The following is a 20562-nucleotide window of genomic DNA, read 5'->3' as shown; positions in this document are numbered from 1 at the left end:
CCAGGACCGACCCCTGGGGCACTCCACTTGACACCGGCTGCCAACTAGACATGGAGCCATTGATCACTACCCGTTGAACCCGACAATCTAGCCAGCTTTCTACCCATCTTATAGTGCATTCATCCAGCCCATACTTCCTTAACTTGCTGACAAGAATACTGTGGGAGACCGTGTCAAAAGCTTTGCTAAAGTCAAGAAAAAATACATCCACTGCTTTCCCTTCATCCACAGAACCAGTAATCTCATCATAAAAGGCGATTAGATTAGTCAGGCATGACCTTCCCTTGGTGAATCCATGCTGACTGTTCCTGATCACTTTCCTCTCATGTAAGTGCTTCAGGATTGATTCTTTGAGGACCTGCTCCATGATTTTTCCAGGGACTGAGGTGAGGCTGACTGGCCTGTAGTTCCCAGGATCCTCCTTCTTCCCTTTTTTAAAGATTGGCACTACATTAGCCTTTTTCCAGTCATCCGGGACTTCCCCCGTTCGCCACGAGTTTTCAAAGATAATGGCCAAGGGCTCTGCAATCACAGCCGCCAATTCCTTCAGCACTCTCGGATGCAACTCGTCCGGCCGCATGGACTTGTGCACTTCCAGCTTTTCTAAATAGTCCCTAACCACCTCTATCTCCACAGAGGGCTGGCCATCTCTTCCCCATTTTGTGATGCCCAGCGCAGCAGTCTGGGAGCTGACCTTGTTAGTGAAAACAGAGGCAAAAAAAGCATTGAGTACATTAGCTTTTTCCACATCCTCTGTCACTAGGTTGCCTCCCTCATTCAGTAAGGTGCCCACACTTTCCTTGGCTTTCTTCTTGTTGCCAACATACCTGAAGAAACCCTTCTTGTTACTCTTGACATCTCTTGCTTGACATCTTCCGGTCTTCTGCCCGAAGCCTCATGCTGCAGATGAGGAAGGCAGGCTGTGTACCCTGGACGTCGGGCAGGCACTGGCCTTCTACATAGAGAGAACAAAGCTGTTCCGTAAGTCTACACAATCGTTTGTTGCAGTCGCTGACAGGATGAAGGGTTGCCCGGTGTCTACCCAGAGAATCTCGTCCTGGATCACAGCCTGCATCCGCTACTACTATGAGCTGGCGAAGGTGCCCCCGCCAGCGATTGTGATGGCTCATTCAACTAGAGCAAAAGCATCATCAGCAGTCTTCCTCGCTCAGGTGCCAATCGAGGAAATTTGCCGTGCCAAGACCTGGTTGTCCATCCACACCTTTGCTTCACACTATGCGCTGACCCAGCAGGCTCAGGCTGATGCTGGTTTTGGCAGAGCAGTACTCGAATCTGCAAGACTGTGAACTCTGAACCCGCCGCCATGGATTCTGCTTGTGAGTCAGCTACAGTGGAATCAACGTGAGCAAGCACTCAAAGAAGAAAAAACGGTTACCCCACCTTTTTGTAATTGTTGTTCTTTGAGATATGTTGCTCATGTCCATTCCATTACCCACTCTCCTGCCCTGCTGTCAGAGTTGTCGGCAAGAAGGAACCGAGAGGGCGCGCAGGGCCAGCAGCACCTGATATACCATGCCAGGAGCGCGGCACTTCAGAGGGTGCCACAGCCGACCCTGCTGGGTACCACTAAGGCAAAAGTCTCCAACGGCCTCACATGTGGGCACACGCATACCTACAATGGAATGGACATGACCTGCACATCTTGAAGAACAACATTTACAAAAAGGTGGGGTAACTGTTTTTTCCATGAACTTAAAGCATCTGGTCCAAGAGTTTTCATGTTTCCAGCTTCTACACTGTGTCCTAGACTGAAGAAGAAGAGTAAGTTAGGAATTTAGACTCAATAAATACATTGGGAAGTACAAATGGAGAATTTGGGGTAGAAGGAATTGGTGAAAACTGAGACACTGGAATGAAATGGACAGGAGCTCTGGAGCTTGAATATCAAAAGAAAAAAATTTGCATGAGATGTGGGTTTTGTAATGTAGGTATAACATCAAAATAGTTTTTTAAAATGCCACTTTTCAGGAATAACAATGCACACAACATACGTTAAACAATATTCCATAAAAGTAGCGTTGCATGTTGGTTGATATTTGTTGCATTGTACATTTATAAAGTTACAGCAGCCATTCAGTTTCACCAAATGCTGTTTCTTAAGCAGTGGTAGGGGAAAGATGCTCATAAGCATACAGAACACACTAGATGATGTCACCATGTTGGTCCGTGTGAACTAGATAGTACCAAGAGGAATCAACAACACTAACTCTATTATAGCAAGACCAGTATAAAAACAAGTAGCAAAAATGGAGAAAGATAAATCCAATTTAGAATCAGATTTCTATTGTATTACTTTCAATGGCAATCTTGGTAAGAAAGCCAAGTTTAAAGTGTCAGTGTCACTTTCAAAGCTATTAAAATGCTTCCAGACTATACAATCTCTGGGTTTAGTAATATTATAGTTATGTCAGTGCTAAATTAGAATGAGCTTTCTTTCTCTTCAAGTTATACTCATGCTGAAACACTTTAAGAGACTGCTATTTCACAACACTTCAGTAACAAATTGCCTCAGCCAAGGTAAAGGTTAAAAATGATATAAATGACAGTTGTTTTCCTTTGGAGGGTATAATTTCTGAAACAAAATGCAATCCTGAGTAGAGTTGGCAGTTCGGCCTGTACATTAAAAGGTTATTTCTGCCTTCTGTTTGCCACATACTATATACAAACTGATGGACTCAGTCACTAGAAAATAAATCACAGTTCACCTCCATCTATTTTTAGTTATGTATGTATTGGAATAGCTTAATGCCTTAACAATAGGATGAGAAGAGAAAGGGCATCAGCAATTTGAATGAAACAAGTATCCTCTATGTTTATAGTACGTTGCATAGTGTAATAACTGATTTGTGTTGACTGTCTGTCATAGATCTGAAGAAAAAGAATAGTGTTCCAAACCAGAATTTATAAATCATCTACATGTTATTGAAAACAGAAAACAAGAAATTGGATTTGTACTCTTTAAAATAAACCATTGGTGATTTGGATAGTCATTGCCTTGCCACCCAGTATGAATTGTGTTTGCTATAGTGAGTAATGTTTAGTGTTAAATAAATTAGAATGAGTCTGTAAGAAAAGTTTTGTAAAAAAAAATGACTGCATTAGGGACTATTTGCTTAGTAATAAACCATTCTGTTTCAGAAGTTGCAGAGGAAACTTGTGAATATGTTTCTATGCATAACACTTGAGAATCACTGGGAACTAAAAAGAAAGAAAACATTTTAATAAATGCAAACGAGTCTTCAGAAACACTGGATCAGGCAATAAACAAGATACTATAATACACTGTGGAACTTTCTCCGCTAAAGAAGTAAAATATAGTGGCCTTGATCCTTCACTGCTTTGTACCTTTTGGAGTCATTTATGCATGTGTAAAGTTAATTTAAAATGTTCCTAGACTAGAAGTGTGGTATTTTACACTCACTCTGCATAGTATAAAATTCTATACCAGGTATAGCATAGAACACAGAAGAGTGAGGCCCACTGTTTTCCTATATATTGATCCAAACAATACACTGAACTGGGTAAAATTGACGACATTGGTACCCTTCCTCTTTAAACATTTTTCTGTGGCCTATTCCACATATATGAATGGAATAACAAATACAAGAAAAGGTTACTCAGGACTTCCCAAACTAAAAAAAATCCTTTGCTCTTACATATACTGCCAAATATTTTTTTTTTCTATAAGCACCAAAAGAAGCAGGGTATGTTTAGTGTTCCACACCCTGGCCACGTGATTATAAGTTGCACTATTTTCTATCCACACATATTTGTTTTAGTTAGTTATACAACTCTTGTTTAGCCATGAAATGCTGACCAAACAAATCAGTGTGAGGGACCTATGCAGTGGAATGGAGTGGTTGACAAGGTGGAGTGTAAAGCTCTTTTCCCTCATTACAACATGCTGAAAGAATTAAAACTTAGTATGAGGGTGGGGGTAGTTGACAAAAATCCAAAAAAAAAAAATTTCTGGATAATACGTCTTGCTTAATCGAATCATCAGTGACATTTTATATAAATCCAGCATCCACTTGCATCTTCCCTTTTCCCCATTGGGAACAGTTAAGTAAAGGAAAAGAATTCTATCAACTACAAATGAAGCTGACATAGAATATAAAATAGACATTCCAAAATGTAGGCAGAGTAGTTGGAGTTAAAAACTCTCTGCAAAACCTTACAGAAAAGTAGTTGAAAACAGATTGTTAGCCTCTAGAAGACCATAAAACTGAAATTACAAAATCAAGATCAGATAACAGTAAACACACAACCTTCATGAAAAAATTAATGCATTATGAAATAATCCAGATGCAATAATATTAAAGTACGTAACTAGTAACTAGTAGTTGGTTTCCCAGAAGAGATGGAAAGACATAATTCAACGTACTTTGAAAAAAATTAATTCTTACAAAACTCTTAAAGACTTTTTTCCATGTTCAGTTGGTAATAGTTTTTCTCCTTGTGTGTGGTAACTAGCTAGCCTATAGAAATAAACAGAATGGAGAATTAACTAAATCAAATAATTGCTTTTAAAATAGTACTCCATAAACACACCAATGTTACCTCCATTTTGTCTGGGTTTAGAAGTAGGACTTACGCTCTTTGGCTATAAGAAGGGGTTGTTTTCATCACAGTACATCAGAATGCTTTACCTGGCCTGGCATTGTGCATTTTTGCATAATCAATGCCTTGATTTGTGTTGTTGGACCATTGATCTGGATGTTAGCTCATTTACATCTGATGTGTGTCTTCTGCGTATTGCACAGTCTGTAACACATGGAGAATAGTGACATGCATCTTGGAACCAGTCGAACATCCCTTAATTGTATTTGCTTAGGTCACGATTTACCAAATTGTTCTGTTCAGTATTAGGCACATATGTAGGGACCATTAAAATCAGTGGGATTTAAAGCATGTGCTCAGATACCTTACAGAATTGGGAACCTTGTGCTCATGTTGTGAGAAGGCATTGCTTCCGTTCTGTTATACCTCATATGAGCCTTTCCTCTGTATATTGAGTGGTATTAGAAGTACACAGTGGCCTATGAAGAGCCGATAAACCTGAATATAACAGAATTGAGCCTGACTGTGAGACGTTAGCTCTTTTGACAGCAGCTCCTTTTGGTATGCTCTTTCTTGCTATTCCTTCTGCTACATGTGTGCTGTGGGATCTTTGTAAGTTATTAGCCTGCATGTCAGGATATATCTGTTTCATTAACAGTGAATAGGTCTACATTCCACTTCAGCTTTTATTCAGTGCTTCATCCCATTACCTAGAATTACTCACTTTGTGTGAGGTTGTATAGAGAGAAGAGTTCTGCGTGATCCACATTCCTTTAATGAATTGTAAGATGTCTTGTTAGTTGCTTCATATACAATAGACTGGCTCTTTCACAATTATATGCTGTACAATGATTTGCTATACAATCTTTTATAATGTATCCACAAAGTATTCCTGAACATTTTCAGGGTTTATATATCAATATTTATTGAACTCCCAATTCAGGATTCTGTTAAAGAAGTTTCTGAGATCCAAACTTGTTTTTTCTTAGAGACCAGACATACTGATTCAAACTATAATTATCCTCATTGTAAAGGACATTTCACTGCACAATATTTAAAAGAAACCCAATATGACTTTTTAAAATAACTGTAAACATGACTTTTAAATATGAATCAACTCAGTCTCCCTTCTACCTCCTACAGTTTTGAGGGTAAAAATAATGCTGGTTAGAAATCTCACCTGTGAGCAATCAGGTAATTAGACATTGTGTAATGTTACTAGTGCCTACAAATAATGGTAGGCACAAAAAGGGTGTCCAGGTTTTAAAAGTGTGGCTCATAAAAATAGCTGCTTAATACAGGCTTATCTATCTGCTGAATTGTTGTTTTAAACACCCACAGTATGCGTGGGAGTATATAAGACATGAGTTAAGATACTTAAAACCTGCCCCAAGTAGCTTACATTCTAAATACACTACCAAAATAAATCATATTGGGAGAGCTAGAAGAAAGTACAGTGTTAGAGCATTATTTTTCCTCACTGCTTGTTTCCATGAGTGGATGACAGCACTTTTACTAATTATTTTGTTCAGGGAAAATAGAAATGGTTTAGATTAATTTATCAGTGGTGCAGTAGATAAATGTTAGCCTAGCTCAGATTGTAGCATTTTTAACTTGTATGGGTGATGGGTGTCTCTGGAGTGGGATAATGAGAAGACACTCTCAGAGTAGAGGAGAAAATAAAAATTCCATGATTAAAACCCGCAATTTCTTTTCAGAGCTTGCTAATTTTTGTTTAAAATATTAATAATGCACGCATTTATAGAGAGTCTTATTACTGCATACCAAACAATAAAACCATAACAGTTTTCTTTGCGTAAATGTATTTCACAGAATCTTATTAACTATCACTTTAGCATAAATAATCTGCCAAATTTTTCTCTAATGTAGCCAATAGTTACAGCAGTGATTACGCTGACCTGAATTATTTTATATACAATATTGTCTTGAAACTGTTTTTGTGAATACTTTCTGGGATTCTAAAGACATAGTCTCATACATGAACCTTCATTTTGTCATGGTAAATTCAGTCAGTCCAGTAACCAAGCAAACCTTTCCACAAGGTACTGAACTTCAGGATAATTCCCAATTTTACTCACATAAACAGCATGCAGTTCCATTCTATTCTGGAGCCTAACTTAATATCTATCTAAGACACCCCTGTGTTCATAGATTTTCATGGTATGGTAGTTATTCTTCCTATTTTTATGACATAATCCATCAGACAGTTTCAAAGCACGATATGTACATTAATGGATTAAGTCTCAGAGCACTTTTGTGTGATAGGTTAATAATATTACTATCTCTGTATTATAGATTCATACATTCCAAGGCCAGAAGGGACTATTGTGATAATCTAGTCTGACCTCCTGTATAACTCAAGTCATAGCACTTCCCCAAAATAATTCTTTGAGCAGATCTTTCAGAAAAACATCCAACCCTGGTTTAAAAATTGTCAGTGATGAAGAATCCACCACAACTCTTGGTAAATTGTTCCAATGGTTAATTTCTCTCACTGTTAAAAAATGACAGGTTTCAGAGTAACAGCCGTGTTAGTCTGTATTCGCAAAAAGAAAAGGAGGACTTGTGGCACCTTAGAGACTAACCAATTTATCTGAGCATGAGCTTTCGTGAGCTACAGCTCACTTCATCTGATGAAGTGAGCTGTAGCTCACGAAAGCTCATGCTCAAATAAATTGGTTAGTCTCTAAGGTGCCACAAGTCCTCCTTTTCTTTTTGTTAAAAAATGTACGCCTTATTTCCAGTCTGAATTTTAATTTATAGCTATTGGATCGTGTTCTACGATTCTCAGCTAGACTGAAGAGCCCATTATTAAATATTTGTTCCCCATAAAGGTATTTACAGACTGTAATCAGTCACCCCATACCTTCTCTTTTATTATGCTAAATAGACTGAGCTCCTTGAATCTACAATATGACAGGTTTTCTAATCCTTATATCATTCTCATGACTCTTCTCTGAACTGTTTCCAATTTATCCACATCCTTCTTGACTTGTGGATGCCAGACCTGGACACTCTTTCAGCAGCGGTTGCACATGCCAAATACAGACATAAAATAACCTCTCTACTCCTACTCGAGATTCTCCTGTTTATGCAGCCAAGGATTGCATTAGCCCTTTCAGCCACAACATCACACTGGAAGCTCATGTTCAGCTGATTATCCACCACAGTCCTCAAATCTTGTTAAGTTTCTTTGGTTGAATGGCTTAACCCAAGCCACTCAGTCAGTTCTGTGACACAGCTGGGAGTGGAGCCTTGATCTCCTGATTCAGAGTTAGGTGCTTTATTCACTATACCATGCTTCTGTAAAGCTAATTAGGATATTGGGTATAGTGACTAATTTTAAAATTAATACATTCATAAAAGCACATCCTAATTTTACCTCCATATAAAATCACACATTTACAGTCCCCTTCACTTAAAATAATTCACAAAAAGCACAATTTGGGTGAGGATCGATGTGATACATTCTGCACTCAGTAGTGACAAAAATACAGGGAAATATATGTCACAACAGATTACACCTTTGCTGTTATCCTGAGATTAGGACCACTGTGAACAGGACTGCAAATAAAGATTATGACTAGAGATCAGATAAATTATCTTAAACATAAACCTACTATTCTCTCCTCCTTTATTGTACATAGGACTCCATTGGATATATCTACACTGGAATTACGAGGTGTGATTCCCAGCCCAAGTAAACAGACTAGTGCCAGCTCTGCTTGAGCTAGCATGCTAAAAATAGCTGTGTGAATATTGCAGCATCACTGGGGGCTCAGGCTAACCACGAGTCCAAGCCCACCTGCCATCTTAGCCTGAGCTGCCACCAGTGCCACAATGTCTACACTGCTATTTTTAGCATGCTAGCTCCAGCAGAGCTGGCACAAGTCTGTCTTCCCCTGCTGGGAATCACACATCCTAGACGCAATGTAGACATACCTTGTAGGCCAAAGACTTCTGTTGGTCTTTTTTCCCAAAACATCATCTTAATATTTTAGGGAGCTTCTCTTTTTCTTCTCCTGGTTGCCCTTCGCTAGCCACATTCTCTAATTCTTAGAGCTTCCACTGTTAGTCCATTGGTCTGGGGTCTTTTTATCCTTTATCAATTTTGGTCTCCTTTTTCTGTCTGCTAGGTCTTTGAAAAGAGTTCTGCATGCAGGTTTGTATCCCATTCTTTGAATGCATGTAACTTTTTATAAATCTGAAGACTTTTGTATTTCCACTGGCCTCTTTTTAACCTCTTCTCCTTGATTAATCTTAAAATATTTTAGAGCCATCTTTCTAAATTGAAATGCCAAGATCCTATCCAACTTGTTTTCATTTTTAAGTATTAAAATCACATTCAGAATGATTTAAACACTCAGCTGACATCAAAGTGTTTTTTAAAGAAAACCTAGCAGAATTTTTCATACACACAGGTAGTATTCATAATGTTGCAAGTTTAGCTGTCCCAGTGTTGCATTAGGATTAAGCATTAATTTAGGAGCATTGTTGTCACTTGAAACATTAAAGAGACTGAACCAAACTCAGTCGCAGTCTGTGATGTAAATGCTCTGGTGTTTTGAAGAAGCAGCAAGAGCCTTTGCAGCTGGTCCTTTCTGGAAAACAAACATAATGGCTAACAACAAAACAGGCCGTCAGCACTTAGTAAACAAGCACACATTCGGTAATGACTTGCCAAAATACTGTTTAAAAATTGTTTACTGTAAAAGAAAAGCCCAGCACTAAGTGATACATACGTCCTGTTACATTGATGGGCTGCCAGCTCAGCATCTTGGGATGATTGTCAATGTGTTGAAAGAAAGAAAGAAAGAAAGAAAGAAAGAAAGAAAGAAAGAAAGAAAGAAAGAAAGAAAGACTTTGCAGAGAATTCACTTGGTTCGGTCTTGGAGGAATAGTTTTGGAAAATGTGAAGATTTCAAAAATGGAGCCTAAAGCAAAAACATCTGTTGTTGAGAAAATACCTTTTTTCATAACACTAATATGCTTTCTGTTATTGGATAGGAATAACAGTTACATAGCGCTGCTCCTATGCTCCAACTACTGTTTGTCTTTCTCAATAGATGATTTACTTTAAGAGAAGAAGAATTTAATAAAGTAACACACTATTTTTCTCTCATCTGCAGATTGCTCTCCGGGATTGTGGGGGTTTCCCATGTGCCGGTATTTAAAGGAAGAGGGCTGGTGCTGTGGTCGCAATGCCAGAATGTCAGCGTGCTTAGTATGGTTCTTTTTTCTTTTTCTTTTTTTTTTCCCTACTGGAAGTTTTATCCAGATGTTATAGAATTCATTATTTTTGGCTTGTAATCCTAGAGCTATGACTTAAATCCCAGACTCTACAGAATAACATCATTAATGTTGTATGCATGATAAATTATAGATAAAAAAAATTGTATTAACCTTCCAACTTTGCACACTTTATATTTGCGAAGGGCAGGAAACAATGAAGATAGACAAAAAATATTTTTAAAATGACCAAAAAGGCCACAATCTTGTTGAATTGAATTTAAGCAAAGTAATCTCTAAGGGCAGTAGGTCATGGCAGTGATTTAAAAGGGATAGTATTTCTTCTACCACCACTGACTTCCCCAAAAAGGTTCATTGTTCATAACACTCAATGTCCTAACTGTACAAGACCGTAAACAGGCCTTTCTAGCCCCAAAACCAGAGTAGGCCTACACACTTATACAAGCCTTTACACCAGGAAATCATCTAACATTGCACCAAGAGACAGAGTGCTCCTGTATACTCATTTTACATCAGCACAGGATGATGGATTGGTGCTTAATCTGAGGATAAAGGCATGACCCTAAATCTTCAACTACTGTGGCATTAGGAAAACGCCACCTCTAATCTCTGTTGATTTTTAACCCCTTTTCCCAGGATGCACCACAACAGATGCTGTTAGCCTCAATTTCAGCTGCTAACTCACACAAATACCTGCCAAAAACCAACTCAGGCCCATATGTCAAGGTTAAAGAGATCAGAGCTAACATTAGAGATCTTAAGACTGAAACATGTCAGGACAATTATGCAGGATGCTTTCACCCCTAAATGTGACATCCTCAACAAACTGCGTGAAACATCTCCAGTTTCATCCCAAGTGGTTAAGGATATGGACCAAAATGTAAATTCTAGAACCTTCGTACGTTACCCTAAAACCCTTCAGTAAGCCCTCCCAAAATGTTTTTGCCATCTTCTGTTGTCCCAGTAATATATCCATTATACCCTAGATCAAATGGCAGATTAGCCCGTTCCTTTCTTTATAGAATTTCCATTTCCCACTCTTTCTTAGGGCTTCTCTACATTGAAAACACTACAGTGACACAGCTGCGCCACTTTAGTGCGTCAGGGTAGACACTGCCTATACCAATGGGAGGGATTCTACCATTGGTGTAGGTAATCAACCTCTCCGAGAGGCAGTAGCTAGGTTGACCTAGAATTGTCTACATAGGGACTTAGGTTGGCTTTACTCCGCTCAGGGGATGTGGATTTTTCACACCCCTGACTGACATAGTTAAATGTACCTAATTTTCTAGTGTAGATTAAGCCTTATTTAGTGAGAGAAGAAGTAAGCTCAGGCTGCCTTTTGACAAGGATAGAATGTTCTATTTCAGAGGCAGACAACCAGCTGGAGATGCCTTTGGTCACACAGAGCAACTGTAGAAAAATCTTCCACCCATTTCATATTTTTTCTTAATTCTTTGTCACCTTAGATCATAAAAATCAAATACTCTCACACCATCAGGATTCATGGGCTGAAAAATCTATTTTAAAGGATCTACATGATATTTTAAACTGCAGTCTCTCTAAAGTTTTTATTTTGTTTAACTTTAAGTACTGCGAGTTGAAAATGAACATTTGTGTAGTCGCTAAAGACTTAAAAAGATATTTTAATATATTGTGCATTAAATTAAAAGATTATTTAAACTATACGTTATAATATCTAAAGTGAGCTGTTATTATGCTTATACTTGTATAGGAATATAGCCAAGAAAAAATAAATTTCTTTTTTCCTTAGTGCTCTCAAAAATTGAAGAAGCTATATATAGATATCTATATCTATGCATTCCTTTATCATTGCTTGTCCTATAAATAAACCCTAAATAACAGAAGTGAACTGATTAACAACCTCTAATGGTTTTAACACTCGTAAGTGTACACGCTCATGTTATATCACATAATTAATCTTGTAAAATGTCATTTCCACCAGGCTTTATACAATGTGATTATAAAATGCCCTGATAAAGAATAAACATAGCTGTTTAATTTCTTCACTTTTAAAGGCTTTGGAACGAGTTGCGGTCAGCCAAGTGGTAAGTAATGTTGTTTATTTTAACCCTTCTAATGACAAAACTGTTTTCTCTTTTTGAATACTTTTAATACATGACCTTCTCCTGAACTTGTGACTTACTGGATTCTAAAACACTACAATTAACAGAATATAAATCAAAGTCAGATTGATATCATGTTTCAGCACACAGAATTGCATTTTTATTGCCTTGTCTGCACATAGTGATGCTAACATATCTTATTTTCTTCAGACAATTAAGAGTAAGCTAACATATATTTTAGAGAAAGTACAATTTTAATATAGTTGAAAATACCTTATTTTAATAGTAAGCTATTTTATGCTTAATCATGCTGGTTAATATTCTTCACTAAATCCAAAAGTGCTTCTTTCAAAACTTAAAGTATAAAATTACCTTTCCAAACTTTGGATGCTTTCTTACACGGACTGCTCCAACAGAGGCTCCTAGCCCAGTGAAGCTCATCTTTAGAGGATTCACTGACCCCTTTATTCTGAAGAACCACAATGTTTTTGGGTCTAGCAACATGGTCACTAGGAGTAAGGAGTTAGTTCAGGCTCTTCCCAACTCATTAAATTCTGGTAATTTCTGCAGAGATTTCCAACACTTGTGGTGTTTTTGAGGCAAAAACTTGTCCACAAGGAAATAATATGAAACTTATTTTAAAATAATATAATATTTTTCAAAATATTGCAAAAATATTGTTCATAAAATACTATGGGAAACCGTGGAAAAGGTTATTTTTCAAATTTTTGTTAAAAATTTATTTTAATAAAGGAGGAGGAGCGGAACTTTAGGTACATCTAACTTTTAAAACAAGTTAAACAGCAGTAAACTAATTTTTTTTATTGAAACAAAAATTACAGTGTAAGATAGTCCCGTGTATTTTAAGAATGTTTTATTATCTATATAGCAAGTAAATTATAAAAGCTCCTAATACTATGTAAAAGGCCTTGAACACACAACTTTTAATTAAGTTAACAAACAGTTACTGACATACTTGGCTCTCTTGGATCGTATTCCATGGTTAAAATTCAATTAGTAACTAGAGAAATTTAACAGTGTTTTGCTCCACCAGAAGCCTAACCTGGTACTTGGTTGTGTTCCTGAATCTGGTACAGCACACTGCAGACAAAACTCCTAAACCATGTAGGCCAGTCCTCTTATCCTCCCAGCTCTCACTGCTGGGTCCATATTTTCTCAGAAAACAGATACAAACTCAGCACAGGAGCATGATTGGTGTGGACCATACCTGCTAGCCTGAGAGCTCCTGTCATAAATATTAAGAGAAGGGTAACTACCTTTCCGTATACAGTGCTATAAAATCCCTCCTGGCCAGAGGCAACATCCTGTTACCTGTAAAGGGTTAAGAAGCTCAGCTAACCTGGCTGGCACCTGACCCAAAGGACAAGATACTTTCAGATCTTGGGAGGAGGCTTTTGTTTGTGCTCTTTGTTTACGTGGTTGTTCTCTCTTGGGACTGAGAGAGGCCAGACAGAAATCCGTCTTCTCCAACCCATCCTAACCCAAGTCTCCAATACTGCAACCAGTATAGGTAAGCCAGGCAAGGCGGATTAGTTTATCTTTTGTTTTATGTGAATTTTCCCTGTGTTAAGAGGGAGGTTTATTCCTGTTTTCTGTAACTTTAAGGTTTTGCCCAGAGGGGGATCCTCTGTGTTTTGAATCTGCATACCCTGTAAAGTATTTTCTATCCTGATTTTACAGAGATGATTTTTACCTTTCTTTTTTTTTTTAATAAAATCCTTCTTTTAAGAACCTTACTGATTTTTCCATTGTTCCAAGATCCAGGGGTTTGGGTCTTCGATGATTTTGTAACCAATTGGTTAGGATATTATTCTCAAGCCTCCCCAGGAACGGGGGTGTATAGGGCTTGGGGGGATATTTTGGGGGGAAGATGTCTCCACGTGGTCTCTTTCCCTGTTCTTTGTTTAAAACGCTTGGTAGTGGCAGCATACTGTTCAAGGACAAGGCAAAGTTTGTACCTTGGGGAAGTTCTTAACCTAAGCTGGTAAGAATAAGCTTAGGGGGTCTTTCATGCGGGTCCCCACATCTGTACCCTAGAGTTCAGAGTGGGGAAGCAACCCTGACACCTCCAAAAGCCTGAGATCAAATTAACATAATATTTTATGCTAAATTGCATACTCATAAGCTGTTAGAAAATTGAAATGTGAAGACCAGGATGAGCATGAATATTTAGTAGTTTTTTTCACTGAAAAGTATTTGTAACTGTATTTTTATTTGGCTATAATTTATGGACAGATACTGGGTAACATAAAACCAGAAGCTATATAATATTTTTCACTATAGTATAAGTAATTTACAATCATGTAACCACAAATACAAAAGGCAAACCCCAGATGTCTTCCTAATCTTGCAGGGTAGTGACTAGTAACTTTTTCACTTAGTACTACTGTTGTAGGAGACAGGAAAGTATTGTGATTGAGAATGTCTGTATGATTTATTGCAGCGGCTTGCTTCTGGCGGGAATATCACACTTGTCTCTCGTTTTTTAAATCCCTGTCTAAATTCTGTTCTCTGAGTACTTTAAATCATTATTGTGTAATTTATCATTTTTTTGTGTATGCACACTAACTGTACAAGTATTTAATAGACTAGATTTACAGGCCAACTTATCCCCATTGTAAGCCCATTGACTGCAGTGGGTTTACACAGGAGATGCATTTGGCACTACATTTTTAACTGACAAACATTAACTTTTCTTAAGTAAACACATTTTTCATACCTAAAGGTATGAAGTTTTAAATGTACTGCACTGTTTTTATAAGTGCAGAACTTTCTGCATGGATATCAGTGTTTCAGGGAACCATGATAAAGTAGCTATAAATAAGAAAATGTTTTGACACAGGTAGTATGTTTTCCTTTTGCCTCTTTTTTTATTCATTGGACCAGACTCTGCTCTGAAGTTTGATGGTGCAATTTTGGAATAACTCCAGTAACTGCAATAGAGTTCCCTGGGCTTACGAATGAAGATCAGAATTTGGCCCATCTTCCTTTCTTTTTCTCTAATCCCTATCCCTCCACCCACTTCCTATCAAACTCTGCAGTTTCCTGTGTTTATTTTTTCTCACAATTATGGTTATGATGTCCTCTGACCCATTTTAACTTGCAAACAGGAAAATTAGTAAATTGTCCTCTCAACCAGGTTAATAAGACTGGTTTGAGAGAATACAAACCAGTAATTAGGTAAGGCAGCCAACACCATTCTAGTTACTCTGGTCTTGATTTTGATGCCAACTTTACATTCCTGCTGTTCTTTGCTTTCTTTTTTCCAGCTGCCTACAGAATCATTGTTTTATCGAGCTGTTCTACAGGTTATTATAGAGGAATGTTACGGTGTCATCAAAAGGTATGAGATTCTGAGACCAAGGCCTAATTCTTCCTCCCTTACTCTGCAAGTTGTAACTACTAGCATGAGAGTTGCAGAATGAGGCCCTAAATTCTGTCTGTATCTGTTTATATTACGAATGCAGTCAGTAAATAATACAGGGCTCTTTCATTTGCTCTGAATCCATATGCAGAGGATACCATCCACAAAGAGCTCTTGCCCTTCCAGCATTGCAGAGGTATTTGCCCTATCCTTGGCACTGGACATGTAGGCAACTGTGGCAAATTCACTAAAAAGCCTAGTGAGGAGAGAGTTTGGTCGCTCCCACGATGGGAGAGGGCATAAAGGACAGGGTGGATCAGGTCCTGCAAGATTTCTGGCCCCTGATGGGACTTCCAGGATGGGCTGGAGGTCTTGCTGGATTTGACATGAGATCTGGAGCCATAAAAATAGCCCTGTGCTCAGGGCCACTTCCTGTTTTCCAGTCCGTCCAGGGGTCGACTCACCCTCTCTCCCTTATGTAGGTTGCTGCTTTGGGGCTGGGAAGGAGTTTTTCCCCATACCACCAGACTGACTGAGGCTGGTTGGGTTTTTCACCTTCCTCACAGTGAAATCTAGGGGTTGAGTTTTTTATACAATCGGAGGGCTGGGATTCTCCCACACAGAGGGCACAGCTGGGACCTATGTGAGAGTCATTTAGTTGTCACAACTTTTGACAGGTGCCCAGTGCAGGAACTAGCTGATTTAGGCTCCATATTCAAGAAAGAATGGTAAAATAATGAGCATCCCAATGACATCTCCTTACGAGATGGGAGCAACATGTCTAATCCCTTGGGGAGAAATGCAAACCAGGGGCTAGAACGTTACCCTGGGGGGACCACCCTGCCAATGCCCTTTATAGCAGTCCTAGCAGCAGGATGGGGGTTAATATCTCCTCTTGCCTCAGCCCCCAAAAGTGGGAGAGATGCTCGTGGGCGGATGGAGGTCCCCAGAGAACTTCCTAGTGTGATGATTGACTCCCCTTGTGGTGAGAGCACCCCCAAGAACTAGCAAAGGAACAATGCACGGGACTCCATCTCAATGGTAACCTTGAAGATAATTTCACTAGTAAAGTTGAGGCCTGGTTAAACCCGCACCATGTGTTCTTGCCTTCTTCCATGTGGTGAGCACACCAATACAGCTTTGATACAGATTGCATCTGAGAGTGCTTCTTTATCATAGGTCTCATAGTCAGCTACTGACTTGAAGGCCTGTCAGTGCACATTGAGTTGAGCAGCAGGGAGCCCAAGAGCCAGTGTGGACACCCAGGACAACTGGCCAATTGTCTTTGGCATTTGGGGTGGGAGCATAGCTTTTTCCATCGATGGGCAACCTCCCAAAAGAAGAATTTCTTCCTTTGCTTGACATTATGTATAATAAAACTACAAAGAAGATTTAGCAGAACATGAGAACTAGGTTGTAAAAACTGAAAGTATGGGCTAGACCAGTGTATGTTATCTATTAAAGTAAAGGTAACATGGGGGAAGTAATAAAGATTGCACTTTTGAAATTAAAAGAGTTTTAGGCCCAGTTTTTAAGCTCGCTAATGTGAAATGTCTCCAGTTTTGATGAAGTAGCTGGAATTTTCTTTGTCTCGGTGAAGCCTTGTGGGACCAGTTCAGCAGTTTTTAAGATGTCAGGTTCCTTATCCAATAACACTTAAAAAGCAGTTTAAGACAATTAAAAGAATGAATTATGATGCCTTGAGTCATTAAGAGCCTATTCTGACTTTTTAGAGCTTCCATGTATTCAGTATATATCTTTCTTATTACAACTATGCTGCTTCTGATTTGTGGGACAGATACACTAAATGCTTATTTTTTTCAAAGAATCTTTTAAATGCATAGCCATTAAGTAGTCTTTGGACTGCATTTGCCCAAAGGTTTTATTGCATTGGAATAAAAAAATACATTCACAGGAATTTCCTATTTCCCTAAAAATAAAATAAAATAAAATTGAATGTTAATTGACACAAAGAACTTGGATCCTGACCCTAAACCCAATGATATCAATGGAAGTCTTTCTGTCAAGTTCAATAGGCTTTGAATCAAGCCCACAGCTGAAAAGAATAGGCTTTCTATGAGTTTCCAGTAAAATAGTTTTTAAGAAGATATACCTGTCAAGCTGTCCTACAGTGATTCAAGAGCATGAGTACCAACTTCAGGACAGGTTTCAGAGTAGCAGCCGCGTTAGTCTGTATTCGCAAAAAGAAAAGGAGTACTTGTGGCACCTGAGAGACTAACAAATTTATTGGAGCATAAGCTTTCGTGAGCTACAGCTCACTCATCGGATGCATTCAGGACAGACTGTTAAGAGGCAGGGCACAAACCCGAAATTGGCTTTAAGTTCTATACTTAGATTTCACTAACCAAGCATCAAGTGCAAACTCCTCAGGTACTATAATACTCTAACCATGGAGCCACAGACAGTCCCCTTGGGTATGCCAATCTGCCTTTTCACCTAAGCAAGCTTGCTTTTGTGATAGATGGTCTCTTACACTAAAAATCACAACAATGTTCAGGTTGCTCTCAGTCCCAAAGGACCAGTCACTTACCTCAAGTCAGTTGCGCCTTAGATCTCACTCCAAAGACAATGCTTGTAGCCAACTCTATAATAAACTATCTAAAGATTTGTTAATTAGGAAAAGGAAATAAGAGAGTTATTTACAAGGTTAAAGCAGGTAAACATACATACACAAAGGAGTTACAGTCTTAAGTTTCAAAAGGTAATAGAAGTGTTTTTATAAGCTCTATTTGTCCCTTGAAGTAACCCAGGCGAAACACTGGGGACCTCTTGCTTATGCCTAGAAAACCTTGCCCTTGAGAGTACAAGCAGCACAGAGATACAGTTTCTCCTTATCAGAGATTTTTATTCACCTTTCTTCTCTGAACTGCCAGCTCAGCTGATGGGAGGAATTTATTTGCTTCTCCTCTTCGTGGGAGGGATTGGGAGACAGGGAGAGCAATTAACAAAGTATTTTGTCCTCTGATGTTCCACAGTAGTTCATCTGGTGTCAAGCAGTCTTCTGTGTTGGGCAGGACCTAATGCCTTCTTTTGGAAGCCAGCATTTCACACTAAGAGCACGTCTTCACTGGCTTGTGTAGTAACGGCACAGCGCTGGGAGACAGCTCTCCCAGCGCTCTAAAAAAACCACCTCCAGGAGGGGCGTAGCTATCAGCACTGGGAGTGCGGCTACCAGCGCTGGTGCACTGTCTACACTGGCACATTACAGCAATGAAATTTGCAGCGCTCAGGGGGGTGTTTTTTCACACCCCTGAGAGAGAAAGTTGCAGCACTGTAAAGTGCCAGTGTAGGCAAGCCCTTATTCAGGTCCCTTTCCTGTCTGGTGATTTACAGTTACAGAAACATACAATGCAAAGACTCAAATACTATCTTAAAATATGGGATACAGATGTTATAAGGGAGATTAATGCATACAACAACTTACAAGCATTCAATAAAGTCTAAATACTAAGCACACTTTTATAATGCTCATACTTATTTTAACAGTAGTAAAAACACAGGTGAACCAGACTAATTCCAGCTATGTGTTTGGCAGTATCAAAGTGAGGCATGGGGACCTTGGCAGAAATTGGCACCTGGTTTGCCAGTGTTATAATACCTAATTAATATTTTATGGAAAATCTGTTTGTTCATAAATAATACATTGAAGAGAATATTTGTGAGTAGCTAATGTCTTTGGGATTATGATTCTTACAGTACAAGACTACCAAGGTCACTGAGACCTGGAACTGTGTGTTATATAGGTGATGGCTTTGAAAGTTAATTCAGACTGAGTTCTGACAAAACATATTCATACATTTTTTTCCTAAGGTATTTCAAACGGAGATTACATGTAATTTGCTAATGTGAGTGCATCTTCTGTTTGCCTTCTGGTACTTTTTGTGCATTGCTTTATCACTTTGCCTGAACCAATTCAAATATTGGTCAAGTTTCTGAAGAGGCACCCCAAATTGTAAATCTGGAAAATTCTGACATTGCCTAATTTAAATGAGAATCACATACTACACATACATCTAGGAGAGAAATCTGCAAGGCATAAATAAGATCAGAATCACACTTAACTTACTATGTGATTCTGGATCAGCAGATGGCATTGAAGAAGTTCTGCTTTCATAAACATTGAACTCTTGCTAATATTGTCAAGTGAGGCATTGAAAATGGACACTGTGTAATGGATCCAATAAAATAAAAACAATGTTAGGAGAGGAATGGAAATAAAAAATATCACCTTCACCTCATTCATAATTTCAGGTATTCATGAGTAATAATATTTTTGGTCTAAAAACTTCTTTGGGTATTAGTTAGCTTGCTTTGATGTATTTTTAGATAAAAGAAAAAGTAAAATTGAAATAAATTATTATTCTAACTTCTTAGAATATCTATTGTATATGTTTTTAATGGGTTGAGATTTATGAAACAATAATATGGAACTTTTGCGTTCTGAGAAAATTAAAAGAATAACCTCAATACTACATTTGCAGTGATCGGCATGTTGGTAAAATTTTCTCCAAGTCTTCCTCTTTTGTGGATTATGTCAGAAAGTCTCTGAAGAAGCTTGAACTAGATGAGTCAAAGGTAAGCAGCTGATTTCATATTGCATACAATTCACATATCAATGTAAATTCTAAGAAGTGGCCAGAATTTTGATGGAGCTATTTGTGTATATTATGTGAGCAGCTATTATTACTAGAATATACATCAATGCATCTTCAGCTCTTTGTGAATTAAACAATATTTATCCAAGACAAATTATTTCAGTTTGTATATTCAGTTTGGGGATTAACTGCCACTTTTATTTTCTTTAAAATACGTTCATTTTCATTTTAAAACTTATGACTTGTGAGATGCCTTTTTATTTTTGTTTTTGTATGATTACTAGTAGTCTAAATAATGTTTTTGAAACCCCCCAGAAAATACACTCTAAAGCCTAAGTGTTTATAATTAATGAACATCTCTATTTATCCAGATACATTTACAATATGCTTTTCCTTCTCCTTTGTCCTCCAAGACATACGTGGTGGAGATGGGTACTCCACCACATAACTCTTGCATCCTCTTTGTGGCCTAAAATCATAAAATGAGTACTAGACTGTAGATACAGTATCAAAGCCAGGAAGAAGGTTTAGCTGAAACCTTTACTCATATGAGCTGATAACGCTTCCTGGTTCATTCAATTTTCCTTCCAATTTTACCATGCTCTGATAGCATGAAAAGACT

At 38.2% G+C, this 20562-nt stretch overlaps 1 protein-coding gene across 2 annotated transcripts in view; it reads left to right on the top strand.

The window, feature by feature from the left end:
- Positions 1-20562, top strand: part of METTL25 (methyltransferase like 25) — a 97263-nt gene that overhangs the window by 59616 nt on the left and 17085 nt on the right. For both annotated transcript variants that reach the window (XM_037885717.2, XM_037885711.2), the window contains 4 exons: positions 9732-9826; positions 11892-11921; positions 15230-15303; positions 19827-19920. In XM_037885717.2, coding sequence (XP_037741645.1) covers positions 9732-9826; positions 11892-11921; positions 15230-15303; positions 19827-19920 — 293 coding nt within the window. The remainder of the gene's footprint in view (positions 1-9731; positions 9827-11891; positions 11922-15229; positions 15304-19826; positions 19921-20562) is intronic.

The sequence above is a fragment of the Chelonia mydas genome, chromosome 1 (assembly GCF_015237465.2).
Source record: "Chelonia mydas isolate rCheMyd1 chromosome 1, rCheMyd1.pri.v2, whole genome shotgun sequence".
Lineage (NCBI taxonomy): Eukaryota > Metazoa > Chordata > Testudines > Cheloniidae > Chelonia > Chelonia mydas.
Note: the sequence above shows the minus strand (reverse complement) of the source record. Positions and strands in the feature narration are given on the sequence as shown.